At 37.6% G+C, this 23,109-nt stretch overlaps 1 protein-coding gene across 5 annotated transcripts; it reads right to left on the reverse strand.

Annotated features, from left to right (window-relative positions):
• Window positions 1-762: 762 nt before the first annotated feature.
• Window positions 763-22,600, reverse strand: ccdc120b (coiled-coil domain containing 120b). Of its 5 annotated transcripts, XM_047808074.1 has the most exons (12): window positions 21,471-22,600; window positions 21,073-21,145; window positions 19,749-19,825; window positions 19,522-19,635; window positions 18,687-18,817; window positions 16,816-16,923; window positions 8,590-8,710; window positions 6,241-6,318; window positions 3,785-3,941; window positions 3,602-3,703; window positions 2,422-3,444; window positions 763-2,331 (listed from the first exon to the last, which is right to left on the reverse strand). In XM_047808074.1, the coding sequence occupies exons 3-12, from the start codon at window positions 19,771-19,773 to the stop codon at window positions 2,241-2,243; spliced, it is 1,950 nt and encodes a 649-aa protein (XP_047664030.1). In that variant the 5' UTR covers window positions 19,774-19,825; window positions 21,073-21,145; window positions 21,471-22,600; the 3' UTR covers window positions 763-2,240. The 5 variants fall into 5 exon arrangements, with proteins under 5 accessions (XP_047664030.1, XP_047664038.1, XP_047664024.1 ...); XM_047808082.1 differs by lacking the exon at window positions 21,073-21,145; XM_047808068.1 differs by having other exon boundaries at window positions 21,069-22,600.
• Between the last annotated feature and the right edge of the window lie 509 nt (window positions 22,601-23,109).

Below are 23,109 nucleotides of genomic sequence, written 5' to 3' on the forward strand. Positions count from 1 at the left end.
CCATAAATACAAGACATACCATTACATTTATTTTAAATGTCTACTTTGAAAATAAAGAATAAAGAAACATCATAATTGTCTTACAATGCTTTTACATTGTTATTTTTCCCTTTTTTGGCCTTATGGAATTTTTTAGTATTTAAATGATGCCAGATATGACCACCTGAACTTGTGGACACCTGAACTTCTCACTCACATATGCTTTTTACCTATTCCAGATTTAGTCCTCCATTTGCTCTTATAACCTCTACTCTTTGGGACTGTTCTCCTCTAGAATTTTTCAGCATGGCTGTGGGGATTTTTTTTGCATCGCTCTCTTAGCCATCAAAACCTCCACTGTCCACTGGTGTCCTGCAAGGCTCAATACATTGTTCTCTCCGTTTCCCCCACTATACTCCCTCTCTTGGTGAAGTTATATCCTCACATGGTTCTCTTACCACTGCTATGCTGATGACCCTACTTCCCTCCCCCAGATCCTACAGCTTCTGCTTAGCATGTCTGGTGGAAATATAATCATAAAGGATTCGGCCATATATATATAGAGAGAGAGAGTCGGGCTGCTCAGGTGCTTGTTCAGCCTCTTGTCATTTAGAAACTGAACTACTGCAACTCTCTGATGGCAGGTCTACCTCTGATCACAATTCAACATCAATAAATAATCCAAAATGCAGTTGCATGAATTGTTTTCAACCTGAAAAGTTCTTACACTCCACCCCACTGCTGCGTTCCCTCCACTGGCTTCCAGTAGCTGCACACATTAGATTTAAAACAATGCCTACAAAGCCAAAAATGGACCAGATCTCTTCACTCTTTGCACTGCATCTAATAGCACTGGTCTCTCAGGGTAAAATGTTTTCTTTTCCTGAAATACTTAAACTAGTGCTTATTTTTCACTTTTATTTAATGTGTGAGGTCAGATACCGATGTCATGCAAGTTGGTGTTACAGTACTTCAGGGTTAAGGGCAATGCTCAGGTAGGCCACTCAGAATCTTTGACTCCAACCTTGGCGAACTATGTCTTTATGGATCTTTCTTTTTGCACAGAGACATTGTAATGTTAGAACATATTTGCTCTAGGCCAGGTAAAATTAGAGAGCTACAAAATGCAAAGACATCAATATAGCTGTGCTTTGAAAGGACCATATGGGTGTTATGATTAGGTGTCCACAAACCTTTGGTCATAAGGATTTTGGAGGGTGGTAAATGCAACCAATGCAAATAATTTCAATTTCATTGAAAGGATATTAGTCACGGTGGGCAAATTCTACCAAACTAGCTATTTAACTATAAACAGTGCAACATAAAAATGGGATAAAATCTACCCAAATAAATTTCATGAAAATGTTTGCCTCACTTTTATTGAGTAGGTTTGTTTCTACAGTGTAGGTGCTCAGCATAGCCAGTGTATCTAACAGCTGCATGTTGCACAGTCCAAATACAACAGGATGTTTCAATATGCCTGCAATTTGGTGACTTGTACTTGCTATCGTACCCATGTTTTGATTCCAAACAATTATAGAAATGTAAATTCTGATTTTGGCTTGAAGCAGCCTACCATATGCTAACAAATATTTTAAATAGGCACACTAAAAGTAGTCTTATATAGAAATCGGTAGATACAAAAATCACATTAAAAGTTGCAGCACAAAATAGAAGGCAAAACATTGTTATATTGTAGTATATTATAGTTTTGGAAGTGATTTTTTTTTTAGTCTTTGCAGGCCTAGATTTTCATAAAAGCATTTCATCTGATAACAATTTTCCCCGGTTTTGAGGTTGTTAAATGGTTCATTGCACTTTTCATAGCTACATACAGGTATTGATCCAGAATGTATTTTACACATTCAAAGTTTGAAAACATCGAAAATACATAATATACTTTTTTATTGAACTCATAAATCTGTAATTATATTAGCTTGAAAATAGAACATTTTAAATGAATGCATCTATATCTATTTATACATGAAAATATATTTAAAGAATATGGAAAGATTAGCTTAATACAGCTGCCCAAATCATATACAAATGTAATAGCAACATAACTATACGCTATTTCAATAGTATGCACATGTGAAGTTGGGCAAACCCAACTTCATGTGAATACTCTCTATCTTTATTTATAAAACCATTAATCCCTCTTCATCAAGTGTACAACTTGAGTTTGGTTCTGAAAATAGGCATAAGATTTATGCTTAAATATAAATCTTTATGTAGGTTTTTACTATACTGTGATCTGGCAGTCATACCAGAGTTCCTGGATCTGAGCTAGATTCCTTCTGTGTGGTTTCCTTGGAGATAAATGGCTCTGTGTAGTGAGAGAGCTCCTCAGACCTAACAGAAAGATAATTGCTGATTTAGAATTAGTTTGGCAACAATACGCTCTTTCAAAACAAAATACAATAAGCAAGATGTGTGGTTTACCTGCCATAGAGTGTTTGCCCATGAAATGAGGATGACTGGGGGATATGTGGCTGTGAGTAGAGTGGGCCCAGTGGAACAGACCAGGGAATGTGCACCAGGTGGGTGGGGGGGCGCAGGTGAAGACCATCTTGCCCCCTGGCTGCAGTGGGATAACCTAGTGCATTCCTTAGATACCATTCACGGAGGCCCTCCAGTGCCAAAGCCTTGTGTAGGCTGCGGGTAGAGTCATCCAGAGCAGGCAAGGAGAAAGGCCCAGGTTTGCTACTAAAAGTGACTGTAGAGTTAAGCTTCTCTGTTGGGTGGTGTAGTAGGTTTGGAAAGGATGATGCAGTGGAGCCAGATAAAAGGTTGGTAGGTTCGAAAGCATAAACCAGTAAATGGTCCAGGCTGTGCTGCTGGAGAGGTGTAAAGGGACCACAGGACTTAGTCCGTGTGAATTTCACTCTACGTGGTTTAGGCTGGTAACTCTGCACATATATGGGGCTGTATGTTGGTGTTGCAGATGCTAGGTGCATCTGGGAATGAGAAAAAACATTGCAATGAGTTGAGGTCCCAGATTTGGGAACAGCAGAAAGGTCAGGCCATATGTGCTCTAAAGAAATGTGTTGCCGGGACTGAACTGGTCTCTTTTGTGGCTTGATCATATAGTCCATCAGTGTCTCATCATAAGCAGCCCCTCTTCCTTGTTTAACTGATGAATGCATGTGACCTTGTTCTTTAGATCCACCCAGCTGCTTTTCTGGGCTTCCACAGTGTATGTGCCTTAGCTTGCTGTCGGTCAAGGACTCGGAGCTCTTATAGGGTCCAGTTCTTGGAGACATGCCATTTCGGGGAGCCAATACGTGATGATGATTGGAGCGGTCAAGCAATGCCTCAGAGCTATTGCTACGGCGGGCAAGAGAATTGTATGCGTAACTTGTATGATGTGAGGAGGAACTCTCATGAGATGCCAGTGGAACAATTTGAGAAACATCCAAACTTCTGTCCCACTGCTTTAGTGCTACATCACCAGGCATTTCAGACCTGATAGTGATAAAAGAGAGGCTTTTATGAAAAAAGTGTTGGAAGTAAAATCTTTAGTACCATTACTTGATCATTCTGTATACACATGCTCAATACAACATTAATTAATTTGTGTAGCAGAATTGAAATTTCAGGCATAATATGATAATCACTGTACCTCACATGAATGCAGACTGGCATATTCTGAGGTAGTACAGGTGTGGCTGGTACACTCATGGCATCCACATTGGATGCACTTCTAAGCAGGGAATGACTTGGGCTAGGGAAACAATAATGCATGAATTATTACATACAACACAAAGAAGCCAGGCACAATGCTGCAAACAATTATTCCGTTTACCTGACAGAGCTAGAGGCAGAGTCATGGCAAGTCCTCATCTCATAGTAAATCTCCACTGGAGACAGTGTCTTAAAGAGGCGACTATCAGGACTGCCTGAGGCCAGGCGAGGGTGAGAAAGTGAGCGATTCTCAGAAACCACACTAGAAGTCAAATCCTCTGTGGACCACAAGAGTGAACAAGTTGTTCAGTGGATTTCAAAGTATCCAGAAGGTTAAAGATTTTTAGGAGTGCCAAGAACATTGTGCTTAAAAAACAATTTGGATAATAGGATTTTTAGGGATCCAAGCACCTACTGTTTCTAATAGAATTTTCTTCTACATTCTCTCCTGAAACAAATTGAACAAATTGTGCACGATACGTCTTTCCTATAAAGAGAGAAGGCTTTATGTTCCAATAATAATTTGATTGCACTTATTTTAGGAGTCACTATGAACATGAGGTCACTAGAATACCCATAACACGGCTCTTTTTGTGAGATGAGCATTTTTTAAGGTTTCATGGTGTGGTAGATTTGTGATTATACTTATTTTAGCTGTTGAGACTGGTAGATAGAGATAGATGGATAGAGAGATAAATTGAGAGTGTATTATTAGTAGATAAAGAATGAAAGAGTGACACCATTAGAAGAAAAGAGTTTGGTGATAAAAAAAAAAAAATCTGAGTTATTACAGACATCAATGGACGTCAATGGAAATTTTGGCCAATTTGAGCTTCTGTAATAGGTAAATTGTAATTCCAATTTAGAAGTCTAATGGCATTCTAATAACTAGAAAATGTGCTAAAATGTGAAGGTAATGCACAGTTTTCATAAAAAGAGATAGATAGGGTGTCAATGCTTGTAATGTTAATAAGACAGACAGAAAAACAAGCATTCTGAGCCAGACTCTGAACATTCCTTCAAAGTGAATGAGCATTTTGGGGATATTTGATTGTCTACTACAGGAAAACCCTAATTCAGAGCAGTTACAAAAAAGTCATAGCACAATAATAACAATATTATTATTATTATTATTATTATTATTATTATTATGATTTTGCTTATTAATAATAATAATAGATAGGTAGTGTATATGGTCCTATCTTTGGTGGCATCAGATATGTATGTTGTAGTAATGATGTGTTTCAAATTATTTTCAGGATAGCTGCCAAGTATAGGGTGCCAATACTTATGGAGTTGCACAATGTAATTCAAATTATTTTCAGGATATTTAGATGAATCTATCTAATAAAATCCACGAGCATTGGCACTCTATATCATTATATTAAAAACCTGAGGTCAGTGAAATCATTACAGCTACTGATAATGGTTAAATTTCTTATGCTTCAATAAACATATGCACACATGTAGCTCCCAATACCAACATTTTCTTCAAAAATATGAAAATTCAGAAAAGCCTTCAACAGACCCCAAAATCCAGTAAAGATTCAATTAGGGTGATTTAATTGTTCCTGTTAACATGTTTATAACTAATCCACTGAGGTGTTTTAACTGTCAAATGTTTGAACACAGATGAGCTGGTTGTGGAATCCACCTGCTTTAACTGTAAAAGGAAAGGCACGGAGCAGATTGTACAGACTGTAAACATGCAGCATCTGTACAGAGAACCACCTAGCCAATTTAAAAAGTCTGCCATTCTTTTCCTAAATCCTAAAGATATAATGGCCAAAGGAAATGAACTATACAAAGGCCTGAAGATTAGTTAAGGGATTCCATACTTTTTAATCTAACATTTGCAGCAATTGTAAACCTACACATACAAACAGTCAAAATCCAGACAGAAGTTACTTAGAAACTACCAGATATTAAATAATATGATGTTAAAATATGTTAAAATGACTCATGGCCATAGTCTCTCTCCAAAGGTTTTTAAATGAGGGGCATCCCCTTGTTCTGTCCTCTTGGATAAGCATATAATACAGTGTAACTGTTGTGGTATGAAAGGCAATTTTGCAGAATTACTGCATCTAGCTGCAGTGCTTAATCATCTTGCTTTTTGCCTCCAGGAGACCCGGCTTACCACAAATTGTCCCTGAAACAGTTTACATTGTGTATATGGTCAAAATATTCACAACCCATCTGGTGGCTCAACTATATTAATAAGAAATTCTCATTCACAGACATTAAAATATATATACACCACACTACAAGGCAGGCAAAAGCAGTTCATTTAACACTGCAAAAATATCTTACTTTACTCTATCTATATACCTCCTGATTTTGCTGTAACATACCAAGAATTGGACAGAATCATAGGAGAGTTACTACCACCTTATATTGTAATGGAGGACTTTAATATCCATAACTTGTGGGGATTAAAATATAAATACAAAGGGGAAAATGACAGAAAAACATGGTAGGGTATATCAAAAACTGCTGGGATTTTAATACAAAATAGTCTCTATATGTGAGTTGTATATAAAGTTTTCAAATCTATATTTGTTAAAATAAAGTTACCTCTCATTCCTGACACACCGTTGTCCTGGGAGGGTGTCGAATCTGACAAAGAACAGCTCTCTGATTTAACTGTTTCCTCTGCAAATTAAAAAAAAATTTATTAGGTTAGACTAGAACTCTTGACAAGCATAATGCCAAAACCAGGCTATAATGCAAGTAATGTTTAAGATGTACAAATATACAATCAGACCCATAAATGTTATTTTAGCTGTCCATCACAGGATAATAAATAAATGAATTAAAGGATAAATTACCATTATTTAGAATAAATTAAATCATGAAAATGAACTCCAAGTGCAGGCTACCAGCTTTAATGGTATTCAAGTTTTTAAAGATATTTATATTTATATCTGATAAGGGGCAAATAAAATTGCAACTTCAAACAATCTCCTCCAAACATACTGGCAAGGCCAATTCTTTATTTTTTGCTATAAACTGAAGACATTTGGATTTAAGAGCAAAAGTTAATAGGATAAGATACATGAAAATTTCAGTTCTCATTTATAATTGTGTTGATTTATCCACTTCTAGATGTGAATATCAGGAAATGAAAGTTGTATATGGTTGAACCCATTTTTCTTCCCTGCTGATGTCCTGACAGGCCTTTACTACAGCCATCTTTAGTTACTGCTTGCTCTTGGGGTGTTTTGCAGTCAGTTCAGGTTATGCGAATGGATTGCAATTGCAAAACATTCCACTTCTTTGCTCTAAAGCAGTTACTACTTAAAAGATGTTTCGGGACTCATGGTAGTTATACTGCACTAGCAACGTCTCTCTCAAACAAAGATTTCAAAGCAGACTGGGGTTTCAAGATGTGCCGTTCAAGCTATTATAAAAAAGCAAATAGAAACAGTAGTTGGCCAAGGAAAGAAATGCACTAGATAAAAAGCAGGAGATTTGGTCAGTATTAATGGTGTCCTCAATGCTGAGAAATACAGGCAGGTTTATTTTCGTCTGATGCGAAACAGTGTTTGACGTCAAACTGGGGACAGATTGAACTCAACATGTGTAAAGAAATCACTGAAAGATGGGGAAGAATGTCTCATTGTTTGAGGAATATTTTCCTGCAGCAGGGGTTCATCCTCTTCTGGTGACAGGGAAGGCTAAATGCAAATGTTTATCAGTCACATTCAGCAATATGTAGTTTCTTCCTTGCTAGCATCTTCTAATCAGGCTGTAATTGTCATGCAAGACAATGCCCAGTCACACTGTAAAATGGGTAAAGCAGTTCAGTGAATATAAGCAAATAATAACGAAATGGGTAGCCCAGAGTCCTGATTTAAACCCAACTGAAAAATCTCTGGAAAACACTTGACAACAAAGTTATTACTACAAGAGCATAGAAGAAGAGTGGACCATTATCACAACAGAGAAATGTGAGAAACTAGTGTTTGTAATGTCCCACTAGAAACATTAACCATCAAATTTTAGTTGCAATCTTCTTCTGTGCTGCAGCAGTTACTGTTCTCTAATATTTATTACTGAATTTTTCACAACAAAAAGGTATTTGTTGAAGTGCCTTGATTGTTTCGTAAAACATGATAGTGGCGCAGTGGCATACCTACAGCTAATATTTCTCTAAAGTTTGAGAGATGAAGATTAACAATATTTCAGAATTAAGTGTTTATGAATGTAAATCAAGTGTTTGTTGTTCTCTATTTTAATATCTTTGGGATTACATTGCATACCATAATACCAGAACCTGGATAAACCCTCTCTATTTACTCTGCTGATGCCTTCTCTTGATTGCTGGCTTAGACACAGACACACCTACCTTCTATAGGGTGTTCTCAATCTGGCAAATGTTTTTTTTCTTAACCCCATTCTTCTGTCATCCACTAGTTGTTTTCCATGATCTGGCCTTTTGTTGTTCCATGCAACAAATCAACTCTGGACCTTTTATCTGTTTACTTGTAAGTGAAATAATAAGGGAATAGCACATGGACCACATGAACTCTGACCATGAAACAACGGAGTAGCCAATTGTGCAATTACTTTAAATTATTTAAAAAGGGGATTCACAAACATTTTGTAATTCATCAGATTTAAATGTACTCGCACTCTGACGCTGAAAGCACTGATTTCATATGTATTATTTCATTTCAACTTGAATATAATTTGATGAACAGCAAACATTTTCAATATCCAAGTATTTATGGATCCTACTGTATGTACATACACAAACCTATTTCCATAGTAAAAAAAGTGTGAGCTTAATTAATTTAAACATCATCTTATATAAATGTGTTATAGAAATTCCATACATTATATACTACTACATTGGATGTCAAAAATTTTCTTAGTTCTGATCTGATCATGAAGTCTGTCTCTTTTACGTAGATGCATCACCTGTGTGACATCCACGATGAACCGTCCTCTTGTTGCGTAAAGCATTTTTATCTGACTCAGTGCTTTGACAGGGGGTGCCACTGAATCCAGTCTTCACTTGTCTTCGCTGGCCCAGGTTATCCTGCATACAGTTAAAGTTACCCAGACACCTAAAGATTTAGTGCACTGAATAATAAATGCTTTATGCTGTGGGTTTAGAAAATGTAAGATAACATTTAATATATAAAATAATTTTTTTTTTACCTGTACATTGTCCCACACACTTAATATTTTGTACACCACGCTTAACATGACCCAACATTTTTAAAGCAAAGCAGAAAACATGTATGGGGACACACATGAAATAACAGACATTTCCCCTGCAGTCTGCTAGAGGGCATCCTCTAATGAATTTTGAATCACTCCTTTACTTCACTTCTTCATTTCCTGTTTGTTAAATATTAACATTAATGTATTCATGTATAAAAGTACATGAACCATTTTGCCCACATAAAGCTCTGAAGGTTGTCAGAATTTCGAGTTATGTATATCTTGTGTAGCCATTCTCGTCTTGTCTCTGCCTTCTTATAATACAACCTCTGAGAAAAGATGCTGGAGAGAGATTTTAATCATTAGTAAATCCAGGTTGACAATCCTTAGCCATTTAAGCTCTACCTGTCCATACTTGGGCTGCAGAGATTGGATGAAGCAAGTCTGCTTTGAAAATAGTGTTATGGAACGACCTCAGTGATAATCTACAATGGGAACTAGTATACCAAGACACATCTGCCAGTTTATTTATGTCACAGAAACCCAAACTTGCCCCAAATGTTAATTCTACAACCACAACAAATCCCAAGTAAATAACTATGGTTGCTCTTTGTGGGGGAAAAATTCTGCAGGATTCTGCAATGACAAATGGATCTTAACAACAGCAAAGCAATGAAAATACATGGTCTCCAGTTGCATTTACACAGCTTTGAAGAAAGGTAGCATTTAAGAGTGGGGACAAAATTCTCTACTAGGAGGCCAAATACTGGCTGAATAAAAAGGATCAAAGCAGCTGAGTGTAAATACTTAGACAAGCTGAGAAGCCACATTGCAGATAATAACCCACCATCACTCAAGGTGATTAACAGTTACAAGGACAGAAGAACTCCCCATGATTCTGAAAAAAGCTCACCAACAAATTTAACTTTCTATTGTAGAACTGATTTTACAATTGTATAGATCTTGAAGTTTACAAAACCATCTGGTGCACACAAAAGACCATGGAGATAGGTGAACATTTCAAATGCAGCCCCTCTTTCTACCCACCCTCAACATCAAATGCTTTGTGGTTTTTGCTGTGGATTCACTGAGGCAGCTAGTTCTGCATAATGGTCATTGAGTTCATCTTGGTTTGGCTACATCATTGTTTAAAAATGCAAATTTCCCCTATCATCATCAAAATATTAATATTATGTGAAAGCCTCTTGAATCTGTGCACAGTCTTGAACCTGCCAACTACCTTCCAAGTACCACTCCTCATTCTACTGGGATCCTGGTCATATGTAGTTCAGGATTTCATCATCAGCCTCCCCAGTTCTACAGGCAAGAAAACAATTTTCATACATCTTGGACTGAAATAAAATGCCCCGATTTTCAACCTGAGACCTTTGCCTCAATATGCCATAATGACAGTTAAGTCATCATTTCATATGTCCCTTCAAAATAATCAGAGATTAGTTCAGTATTTTACCGATTAGAACTATAAACACATTACAAAATAGCACCCACCTTTAATGTATATCTGCTCAAAACTTGCCATCCCACCAGGTTGACTGAAGCTGAACTAGCTCCCCCTTTGGAAATTGAGGGCACACCTGCATACATCATACAGGTCAAGACACCCATCAACTCCAAGCAGCAGGGTACTGTATGTATTACCTGGTGGACTGGAAATTCTATGGGCCTTAGGAGCATTCATGGATCCCAGCCTAGCTCATTATAGATTCTTCACTGATCACCAACCTCCACAGAACTGTGACCATACAGCATACAGACTCCAAAGAAGATGCCACCACAAAGAGTGTGGGGTGTCCTACTTAAGCCTGCTCCTTCAGATAGCCTAATCCTTAGACTAGTCCTGCAGTCATTATGTTGGCTTTGTAGAAGCAAACATTCTGATTTCCGTTATAAGCTTATTATTATTATTATTATTATTATTATTATTATTATTATTATTATTATTATGTTGGCTTTCTAGAAGCCAACATTCTGTTTTCCTATTTAAGCTTAGACAAAAATTTATAAATAGTAACTCCTCCTAGGGCTTTCGAGCCACATGCACTAAATTCGGATATGTTGTAGAACCTGGTCTGAAGTTTGTTGCTATTACTTTTCTAAGAGATTTGAGTACCAGTACTTCTGGTACTGGGTCTCAAATTGGCCCTTTTTTCCCCATAGACTCCCATTATAAAATTTGGAGGTTTATAACTCGGCAAGCTTGCTAACTATTTACACCAAACTCGGCCAGCTCCTTTAGGGTGATACTCTGAACAAAGTTTTAAATTGGTGTACCGACTGGCCTTTTGGTTGTACCGCAGCCCCGTCCCCAAAATATGCAAAATCAAAAAACATTTTACAACAAGGACATGTGACATATCAAAACACTCAGAACAATGAGCGGAACTTCCTCACAGGTATTCTAATGACGTCACATGATGTCAGGTGAAAATAAAAAATTTGCACAACATGGACATATGACATATCAAAACACTCAGCCCAATGTGGGGAACATCCTCAAGGGTATTCGGATGACATCACATGCTCATCTACACTTAACTCCAAATGTTTTGGTACCCTAGCTTTCTGTCTAATTGCTTCCAAAAGTAACACTGACCCTTATGTCCACTCGCCTCCAAAAAGCACCGGCCTTTGCAAATACTTGCATCGTCAAAGCCAACATCAAAGTTTGTCGTAACGAACTTTACAAATCTAGTTGTTATTATTATTATTATTATTATTATTAGCCAGAAATTTATAAAAAAAATGCAGCCTAGGGCTTTCGAGCCACATGCACCAAATTCGTATATATGTCGTAGTCCCTGGTCTGAAGTTTTTTTGCTTCTATTTTTCTTAGCAATCGGAATTCCGGCATTCCCGGTATGGAAGCTCAAAGTGGCCTTTTTCCCATAGACTTCCATTATAAACTTTTGAGGTTTATGACTCGGCAAGTTTTCGAGCGATTTACACCGAACTCAGACAGGTTCTGTTGGACCTTATTCTGGACGAAATTTTCATTTCAGAGTTCCGACGGAATTTTCGGTTTTCCCGTAGTCGACAATTGAACATCCCATAGACTTGAATGGGGAATTCCAAAAAGTCCTCTAAGCTTTCACACACACTATACATCCAACATTAAGAATTGCATGTACTGTTCTATGTAGTATAATAAGTAGAATCCCATAATGACTGCAGTATTGACATGAAATGTCCAAACCCTCAGTAGCCACTTTTTGCCAAAGGTATTGGCACCCCACTGGGTATTCTGGTGACGTCACTCGACACCACGTGATGTCACATGTAGCCCTGCCCCAAAACAAGCAAAATCAAAAATTTGCACAACATGGACATGTCATATCTCAAAACACTCAGCACAATGAGGGGAACTGCCTCATGTGTATTCTGGCCACATCACGTGACGTCACGTGAGGTCCTAGTGGTCCAGTAGCTTTCACAATCTCTCTGTCCACCCGCCTCCAAAAAGCACTGGCCTTTGCGAATACTTGCACCATCAAAGCCAACATCAAAGTTTGTCACGACGAACTTTACAAATCTAGTTATTTTTTATTCTTTTATTGTATCTGCCCACAATGTTTTCTAATAACCTGGAACTTAACACCAAAAAGACCAAGGAGGTCATTGTGGATTTCAGACATGCTGGCAATCACACTTATCCTCCAATTTACATCAACGGAATTGCTGTTGAGCGTGTACCCAGCTTCAAGTTCATTGGAATACACATCTCGGAGGACCTCGCCTGGTCTCTGAACTCCTCCATCCTGATCAGAAATGTACCATTGAGAGTATCCTCACAAACTGCATCTCAGTGTGGTACAGCAGCTGCACAGCTTCAGACCGTAAGGCCCTTCAGGGGGTGGTGAAATCCACCCAACAAATCATCGGTATTGAACTACCCACCTTGGAGAACATTTTCAAAAAACGCTGTTTGCAAAGGGCGACGGGCATCATCAAAGGTCCCGCTCACCCCAACCACGGACTGTTTACACTTCTCCCATCGGGCAGACGCTACCGTTGTCTTAGAGCCAGAACAAATAGACTGAGAAATAGCTTCTTTCCTGTGGCTGTTTCTGCACTGAACAGCTGATATGGTGTTAATCACCACTGTACTGTCACTTTTCTTCTGTGTTTTGCACTATTTTGCACCATTTTAAAATCATGCATCCTTGCGCCACCCAGATAAGCTCAGGTCATTTTGTGCTGTGTGGTGAAGCTCTAAGTGGTGGCTTGTGTTTATATCAACATGTAATGATGCAATAATGGTGCTTGTTTTTAAGTTACTGATCGTTAGTGAAGTTTGTGACTGTTAGAAGCAGACCATTTTATTTACCATGGGAATTCACCACTGTTATCCCCCCCCCCCCCCCCAGTGCTAATGCTAAGGCTCCACCAAGACTAAATCTCTGCTATATATATATATATATATATATATATATATATATATATATATATCTATATATATATAAAAAATGCTGGTCATAGACTTCAGTTGAGCATTCAAAACAAACGTCCTCATCATCTGATTAAAAAGCTAAGCCTGCTGGGCCTGAACACCTCTCTCTGCAACCTCAGGGATGTGTGTTCAAGTCTAATGCTGTTTATTTTGCTGACTCATGACTGTGCAGCAATGCACAGCTCGAACCACATCAAGTTAGCTGATGACACGACTGTGGTGGGTCTCATCAGCAATGATGACTAGTCGGCATACAAAGCTCCTCAACTGCTTGCAACCTGGTGTAGTGCCAACAACCTGTGTCTAAATTTGAACAAAACAAAAGAAATTGTTGTCTTCAGGAGAGCACAGACTGATAATTATCCACTAAACATCAACAGATCCTCTGTGGTGATTGTAAAGACCACCAAATTCCTTTGTGTTCACCTAGTGGAGAATCTCACCTGATTATTCAACAGAAGATCAATCAAGAAGAAACCCCAGCAGTGCCTCGAATTTTTTTATGGAGTATCATAAAAGTCCACACCACATCCTGACCAAATTTTACAGGACCATCAAGAGCATCCTAAGCAGCTGCATCACTGCGTGGATTGGGAATTGCACTGTCTCAAATTGCAAGATCCCTGCAGCAGATAGTGAAGACAGCGGACATGATCATCTGAGTCTCTTTTCCCTATATCAAGTTCAAGTTAGCTTTATTGTCATTCCACTACATGTTGGGACATGCAGTGGAACGAGAGGTCATGTCTCACAGGTCGACGGTGCAACATACAAACAGACATAAAACATAAAACAAGGAAGCAGGGGCAGGTACGGACTATGCCATCAGTACAAACAATTCACTCTATGTATTTGACAGATACATAGGCCGGAGCAAGAACAGACTATACAGCTAGTACAAACTATACAAACTATGCAATAGCATACTGTACATAGACTTTCAACAAATAAATAAGTGGACAATACAATGCTTCCCTTGACATTGTAAATTATATTGTAAATGATTATATCTATATCAAAAAGATTTACAGAACCCACTGCATTTGCAAAGCCAACTGCATTGTGAAGGACCCCACATACCCCTCACACAGATTCCTCACCCTCCTGCCATATGGAAAAAGGTAGAGATGTACTTGAGCCCTGTGTAAGGACTGTGTAAGAGTTACCTCCCCCAAGCCATTAGTCTCCTCAACACTCAGGGACTGACACACATTTACACACACATCCAACTTTTCAAAATTATTATATAACAAAATTACCCAAATAATGTGGCATGAAAAATAATAATGTTTACATTATATAGTTTTTTAAAATAATAATTATTTTTCAGCATGGGATGAGATGATGGAAAGACTGTTTACATGCAAAGAATGAATGAAATAATTCATTCATTCATTCCTTAGACAATCTCAATACATTTTCAATTGAATTTTATTTGTGTAGCACTTCTAACAATGGTTATAGTCATAAATCAGCTTTACAGAAATTCAACAATCCCATTAAAATTACTGAGGGAAAGTGAATAATATCGATTATCTTATTACAATGGCACCTGCCAAGGTGTGGGATATATTAGGCAGCAAGTGAACAGTCTTTTAATGATGTGTTGAAAGCAGGAAAAATGGGTAATCATGCATATCTGAGTGACTTTAACAAAAACAAAATGTTATGGCTAGATGACTGTGTTACCTGGGAATGAGTTGGCACCCGGATGCCCTATGGAAAGATGGCAAGCCAGCGAAGACAGTGTGTTGCTCTGGGCAAGTTCTGCTGGGAAACCTTGGGTCCTGGCTTTCATGTGGCTTTTACTTTGACACATATCACCTACCTAAACATTGTTTAGGTTGTTGCAATGTTCTGGAAGCAAAAGGTGGATCTACACTGTATTAGCAGGTGGTTTTAAAATTAAAGTTTTCCATTTGATCCGGAATCTATACACTGGTAGCACTAAAATTATTCCCTAGATGATTTGAAAAGAAACCTTGAGAGAAACCAAACAAAGGTTTCTATGCTCATGGTTTCTATGTGGTATCATAAACGGAATCTCATGGTTTTATGTGAATATTATATAATCCAACCAAAAGACATTGAATTAAAAAGACCAGACTCTCCATATTTCTATTGCATGTGGTGTTTTTATCCAGTTTTACATTACTACCATCTCAGCAAAATCTCAAAGTGCGATTATTAATTATTACAGAATAGTGAGATGTACAGTTCTCTTCCTGTTGAAAATAGTATAAAATATACTCATTGTGCCTCATTTATCTATATTTAAATGTTTACATGAGACAAACCAAACTAAACTGCAAATATTTTGGAAATGCCTTTTTTGTGTACAAAATGACTACTAATGCAAAATAAACGACAAGAAATGCAGAAATTGGATGACATGTATATCAATAACCATGTTTAGCAGTATAGCTCGACTTGAAAGGGTCAAAATCTAGAGAACAATTATAGAAAAGATGTCACATGAAAATCTATACTATACCCAGGTGATCTTGGACACTTGAGCTTTAGACATGCAAACTACTCTTTTACTAAACGCAACAAACCAAGAAATAAAACATGCAAATAACCTCAAAATAAAGTGTAATCATCTCTCAGTATCTTTGAATGTCCCTGCCTGCCCAAGACTCCTCAACCCAGTCAACATGTCATGGTGCCTCTACTGTACTCATCTAAAGGACTAACAATATCCTCCTCTTTACCCCTTATTCACATATAGAAATGATATTCACTGTTGTTTTTGCATGAGGTCCTTGCATACAGAAATGAGATTGAAAATGCAGATTCAACAACAAATTGCATATAATTTTTAATAAGTGCTAGGTCCATAGAAAGACCTTTTAGTATCTGATGCATTCTCTCTCAGATTAGCCATCATACATGTTTTGCACTTAAAAAAAATCTTAGAAAAGGGTGTACAGTATTTTTTTCTTGTGCTGATTCTTTGGCTGAAACCATAAAAATGTGCATTTTTGAACTTTTATCCCCATCCACTCATATTTAAAATAATTTGCATAATATAAAACCCTTACTTGAAACTAGCATTTTTGATCTTCACAAAACTGATTTCAAATTACTCATTATATTTGAAACTCTTAACAATATGACTGCCAGACACCAACAATAATAACAAAAATAATAAGAATGATTTTAAATAGGAGAACAGAATCCTGGCTTTGTACAAAACAACATAATAGGCCTAAATAGCATAAAAGACTTTTGCCTTTGTACAAGAAAACATAATAAGGAAACTACTGGAGGAATTTATGTATGCTCAGTTTACATTCAGATTTGACCGTATACAACCAGAATATAAAGAAAAAAATAAAGTCACTGTTTTCACAAGCAAAATTTAATTGAATTACAGTGGCTCAGAATTTACTTTTACCACAGAAGTAACATCAGTCTTTTGGACAAAAGTCAGATGATTGTAGAATAGATTACATTAAATCTAGGAAAATTTCTATCATTGACAAAGTGAGGTTTTTTTTACTTACCTCTACCTTTGAAGTGTCATTTAATGCTTTTTCAGCTCTGCGCTGCACAATCGGGGGATGTTCACCCACTTCCAGAGGAAAGTCACATGAAAGTTTCCCTGTCAGTTCCTACAAACACAATGATGATAATGATTATGCTGGCTTGTACAAAGCCAGCTTTCTGATCTGATTATTTAGCTATAATTATCAACATAATTTTTAATTTTATTATTATTATTATTGTTGTTGTGTTGTTAGAAATGTGACAGAACACATTCAGTTCAATGAAGAGAATTGCATTCTACTGAGGTCACGTGTTTTTAGGTACAGTACATATCCCATCCCTTCTATCAATCTATCCATCTACCTGCTGTGACAGCGGCACCTGCACTGCCACGTGATCTGACTTAAAAGCCGCTCTTCGCCCCACGAAATTCGTTGCCAGAGGACAGCAGCGGTGCAGCCCAATGGCCAGCGCCGCTGACGCTGCTACCAGACATTTCATTAGGCTGCAAGGCGGGACAGAAAAACTAAAGAACAGTGTCTTTAGGGGAATTTTTGACCATTCCTCTAGAAGTGCATTTGTAAGGTCAGGCACTGATGTTGGACGGTAAAGCCTGGCTTGCAGTCTCTGCTCCAATTCATCACAAAGGTGTTCATTCTATCTGAGGTCAGGCCAGTCAACCAAACTTGCTATATGCCTATATGGACCTTGCTTTGTGCACTGGTGCACAGTCCTGTAGGAACAGGAAGGGGCCATCACCAAGCTGGGAACATGAAATTGTCTAAAATGTCTTGGTATGCACTAAACTTTACACTTGGCACAATGCAGTCAGGCAAGTACTGTTCTTCCGGCAACCGTCAAACCCGCTAGCCAGGCAGAGAAGTGTGATTATTCCAGTCCAGTGGTTTACACCACCGCATCCAATGATTTGCATTGAACTTGGTGGTGTAAGGCTTGGATGCAGCTGCTTGGCCATGGAAACACATTCCATAAAGCTCTCTACTCAGTTCTTAAGCTAATCTGAAGCTGGCTACTTCTACACACTGTGCACCTCAGCATGTGCTGACCCCTCTCTGTGATTTCACGTGGCCTAGCACGTGGCTGAATTGCTGTTGTTCCCAATCGCTTCCACATTGTTATAATACCACAAGCAGTTGACCGTGGAATATTTAGTAGTAAGGAAATTTCACAAATGGACTTATTGCACAGGTGGCAACCTATCATGGTACCATGCTTGAATTCACTGAGCTCCTGAGAGCGACCCATTCATTTACAAATGTCTATAGAAGCAGTCTGCATGCCTAGGTCCATAAAGGTGAATGGAACACATGAATTCAATGATGTGGAGTGGTGTCCCAAAACTTTTGGCAGATAGCGTATCTATCTATCCTTCTTGCCCGTCTGTCACCCATCTATCTATGGGTACCCCATGCCAACCCCTAAAGACATTCTATAGAGAAAATCCTGAGTAGCTGCTTCAGTGCCTGACTAAGGAAGTCCACCATTTCAAAAAGCAAGACCCTAAAGTTTACTGTGAGAACAACTGAGAAGGTGAGTGGAGTCTCTTATCCCTCAATCACACAATTACACCACTTGTTGCATCTGCAAAGATATAAACATTGTGGATGCCCCCCATGCATCCATTACACAAGCTCTTCACACACATGTAGGTCTGTGTTTTATGTAGCAGCATGGTTCTGAGGAACATTATTTCATTTAACTGTTTAAAATTACAATAAAACCTTCTTGACTTGATTTGAATCTCTCAATCAATATACCAATAGATACAACTGTTAAAATAATAGAACTGTCATGATATTAGATAGTTTCTTTTAATGTTATGACTGATCAATGTATATTTCCAGAGTTATAAGGTAAACTGACATACTGCCTCCAGTAGACAAACTTGACGTAGTTCCTTTTGTCTACTGCTTAAAAGTGTTTGTAGACTTTGCTTCTTTTCCTGCAGGTCATAGATCTTCTTAGCCTGCAATTTGCTGTTTTGGCAGTCCTCGAATTCTGCACAGGAACACACCGCACTTAGAGGACAAAGGACAAACTAACACAAAAACAATATAAACAACAAACATTATGCAAACGTTTTTTGTCCAAAGTAAAACCAATACTCAATTATAAAAGAGCAAATCCCTCAGGAATAAAGGTGGAAAACTGGCATGGCTGCAAGGATATGGCGATATGGCACACTGTACTGTTTTGCTCAATACTAAGCTCTTGATTAGGTAAAGAAACACACTGAAATGTCAGCAAAAACACACACACCTCTGCTGTATTCAAGCATACTCAACATGCATATTCAATCTGGGTTCAATTTGCCAGAAATTGGAAAGTTCATAACTGAATATATGAGCATTGTCCACTCAGCATAGTGCTAAAAGGGATTCAAAAACCTGTGTGAAACATACAAAGCTACAAACCTACAGTACAAAGAGCTGTGAAACATACAAAGCTACAAACCTACAAAGAGCTTTCTATGACTCACAACACAACTACCCAAGCGATTGTGAACGTTTCCCATGCTTCAAACATTGAATGGAGTCATCTCAGTGAAAGCCTGGCCAGAGAGTTTAATAGGCCATTTTAATTTAGTTTTTTTTAATCCCCAAATTCAGTTTTTATACATTGCTAAGTGTTGGAAAGGATCACACAATAATTCCTTAATAAACTGAAAATAGATACCTAGTAACTGCACCATATTTACTCACCTGGTACACCTAAACCCATGGTAGTGACCCAAACTTCTTTAATCACCATAGGATGTGGACAGTGCCTTATCAATGATATTGTACACTCAAACCTTACATCCTGAAAGATCAAAACTGTTAGACCTTAAAGATGTATTCACACAAATGGAAGGAAAATATAAAATTGTACACAACATACATACATTACATTTCAGTTCCAACATAGTAATGTAATTTATTACACTCACTTATGTGTCTTCCACAGTTACTCATTAATAAAGGTTTCTGTCAGGTTCCTGTCTTCTGTTCAGTTTCAAAATAAACCCTGTAGAAAAGCGGAAAAAAATGATTTGGGTGGTTTGGTAAGGTAATCAAAATAACAATATACCCTGTACAAAAAACAGAAACAACATGCATATCAATTAACTAAGTTATAGTACTTAAGAATTTGACCAGGAGGCCATTGAGATGCCAGCTGATCATATCTCTTTATCTTTATTGTAAATCATGTTTTTCTTTTCACTACATGAAAAACACAAAGCCAACAGCATCAATCATGTCTCCACAGTCAAGTCTAGCCGATTTTGTCACTAATTTGTATGAATAAAATATCCATACAATAAATATCATACAGAAAAGATGCTACTGAAGGAAAAACTATATCAGGCATTTGACCTTGCTGTGACATTACACCTGTTTGGATCAATTTCCAAATTTAACCACCAGTTCATCATTCCATATATATCATACAAACATTCAACCACTTGCACTTGAGGGATCACTAATGAGAATCATACCAAACAGACAGACAACCTGCCACTCTCTTATTTATTGTGAGTTAGCAATACTTAATTTTAGACAGCTGTTGTACATGATGTTAGCTAATATAAAAATGTAAATATCCTGTTTATTACCATGAAACAGCTCGAGTCAGAACAGCTTGCTAAACACCCACAAGCTTGCTAATCGTTACTATATGCTGAGGTTGGATTTTAAAAGCTTCCTCAGGTCAGAACACAGCTTAAAATACCTCAAAAAATACTTTTATCAAACATTGTCGGAAAAGTCCAGTTTGGTTTGAGAATCTACAACAAAACTAAACAACACAACAAAACAAGAGTTTCAACTGTTTTGATTACATTTTAATAATAAATCATTATTTTATTATTACTCTGTAAATGGATTCATTATTTTTTTTAATCAACAAAGTTTGTAGCAAACAAAGATCAATCCACAAATAAGGGCAAATTATTTAAAGATGTTCTATTATACACCAATCCATATAGATTATTGAGGAAACAGAAGATTATTATGAACCAGAAATTTGTACCTTGTGTGTTTTCACTAATAAATAAAGCCTCTAAAGGTTAAAGAGGAGATCCTCATTGGAAAATATTCGATTGGCACAAAAGTGAAATCAAAGAAACCAGGGTAAAAATGCAGGAATCTTCATCAACACATCATCACGAAGTTCATTTATAAACACAGCACATCCACTGAAAATGACTTGATTAGACAAGCCTGCAGTCTTGTCACAGAGAATGGAAAGAGATCTGAATGGAGCTCACGTGCCATATTTCAGCAGGTAATGATGCTTCAGCAGTGAGGTAGAATTCTCTAAACCTCGGAGAGGAACCCAAGGGTCCTGTAACACAGCCATGGAGACATGGAGCAGGTGCTTACACAGGCGTGGTTTGGAAAAAATAAAGACATAACCGTGTCTATGTTTAAAGAAAGAAAAAAAAAGGTATCCGCAGTTAACAGAGGAAACGCGTAATGACGCGGACATCAATGGCGGTGAAAGCGTCGCTCCGTCCAGCAGAATGTGTCCGACTGCATCACCATTGCGATAAAACCACCATTTTCTTCTTCTGATTCACGCCGTTAACGTGCCCCGAAAGTGCAATTCAGCTTCTAATTACGCTAACATGAAAACGCTTTTTAAATATATTTCTATTAAATATCCTCACGTTGTAAAGCAGCAAAACATCCAGACTTGGATCAGGTCAGAAACAGCATTGCAGGTGAGAGTTAAAATCCTAATACAGAGGCGTGGCCACCCTGTCAGGAGGGATGGGAGTCTTCAGCTGGCCACTTCTGCTGAGTCTGTGTCTGTTTAAACCTCACATTTCTGTTCTAGGTCTCCTGCTGTTGTAGATAGTGAACCGTAAGATTCAATGGGCTGTGTATTTTGATAAAGCTCATCTAATAAAGGGCTCTTGTTTTGGCTTGTGTATCCTTGCTGTCACCTCAAAACACTTTAGACATTCTCTTCTGACTTCCTTCTACAAGAAAGGCCTTTTCATGAACAAAACTGCTGCTTTTTTGTGTCTACTGTGAAAATACACAATCCAGAGTTCAACAAAGGTGGTCAAATCACATTTTCCCAGTTCTTTTTTGTTAAACATCTTCAAAAATGATTTAATCACTGTTTTGAGAATTATCTGGCCGGGAACTGATTAGTGACCGACTGACGTGGGTTTAATAAGGGGGAAATAGGTGTATTTCCATGACATGACTAACACAAAGTCCAGCCCAACACAAAGTGGCTTGTAACACTGTTACTCTGGCTTTTTCACAGCCACATTATTCGCTTGTGCTCATAGTGTGGATTAAACCATGTTTTATTGCACGTCTGATCTCGTTTCTATATTTTTGGCAACTACCTTTGGCCTTGCTTTTATAGACAGATGTATAAACTGTCTAAAAATGTCTGTACAAAAGAGTGATTAAGCCTACACACTTATTTTTATTTAATTTAAGCACCAGTGTCTGGGCCTCAGTACTCACTTTATATGGCTCAGTAAGGGATATTTTAATTGGAGGTATATTGGTTCAAATTACTTCTCCACGATACTCAAAATTAATAAAAAGATATCTATATAGATTTTTTTGCTGTCTCACATTGTATAATTTATCATTTGGAACAATTTTTTTTCCTTCTGCATAAAAAACACGTGTTGCTGTCTGTAGTTCATTCCCTTTACATTCTGTAATTTCTGACCTGAGGGGAGAAAGAACATTAAAAAATATATAAAATGAAGGACAAGCCACAACAGGAATCCAAACCATCAGATAGTGTTAACGTATAATCTGTGATTCAGTATACAGTAGTGTAATTTGTAAAACGAACACTGCAACATATCTTTGCTGAATAAAGGCCAGAAGACTTTTTTCTTTAAATGGACCCAAACCATTAGCATGTCATTAGGCAAGATACAGCATAAAGTTTTCTTGGTGGAAGTGGAAAAAATAAATGTGCTTAACATTGATTTAAGCCCATTTGACAACAGTTTCTATTGAAGTTTCCTTTTCACATCATGAAATTATTGAGCCCAAATGCACAACATTTAACAAAGCACAAAATGGTCTTATTTGCCTGGTCTCTTTGGATCCAACGCTGTACCACACAATTCATGCACATCTTCTGTTGTATTAGATATTATTTACCAGAATGGGTAAATAAATAGCCCCAAGTTAAATCATATGTACCTCTTTAGAAATGTTTGATTAATCTATATATATTATTTTGAATGGAACAGTCTTGGTAAGAACGTACAAGGCTGTGCAGTGTATGCTGCATGTGCATTCTGGGCAGCACAGTGTGAG

The sequence above is a fragment of the Tachysurus fulvidraco genome, chromosome 2, assembly GCF_022655615.1.
Source record: "Tachysurus fulvidraco isolate hzauxx_2018 chromosome 2, HZAU_PFXX_2.0, whole genome shotgun sequence".
Classification (NCBI taxonomy): domain Eukaryota; kingdom Metazoa; phylum Chordata; class Actinopteri; order Siluriformes; family Bagridae; genus Tachysurus; species Tachysurus fulvidraco.

Bases quoted from the DNA above. Each gene is read 5' to 3' on its own strand.
- ccdc120b (XM_047808082.1), bottom strand. From the start codon at position 19,773: ATGAGTAACTGTGGAAGACACATAA. The intron at 16,924-18,686 runs GTATGTCAGTTT...TTGTGTTTGTAG, and splicing joins AAGTTTGTCTACTGGAGGCA to GAACTGACAGGGAAACTTTC. The intron at 6,319-8,589 runs GTGATGCATCTA...TTTAATTTGCAG, and splicing joins TCATCGTGGATGTCACACAG to AGGAAACAGTTAAATCAGAG.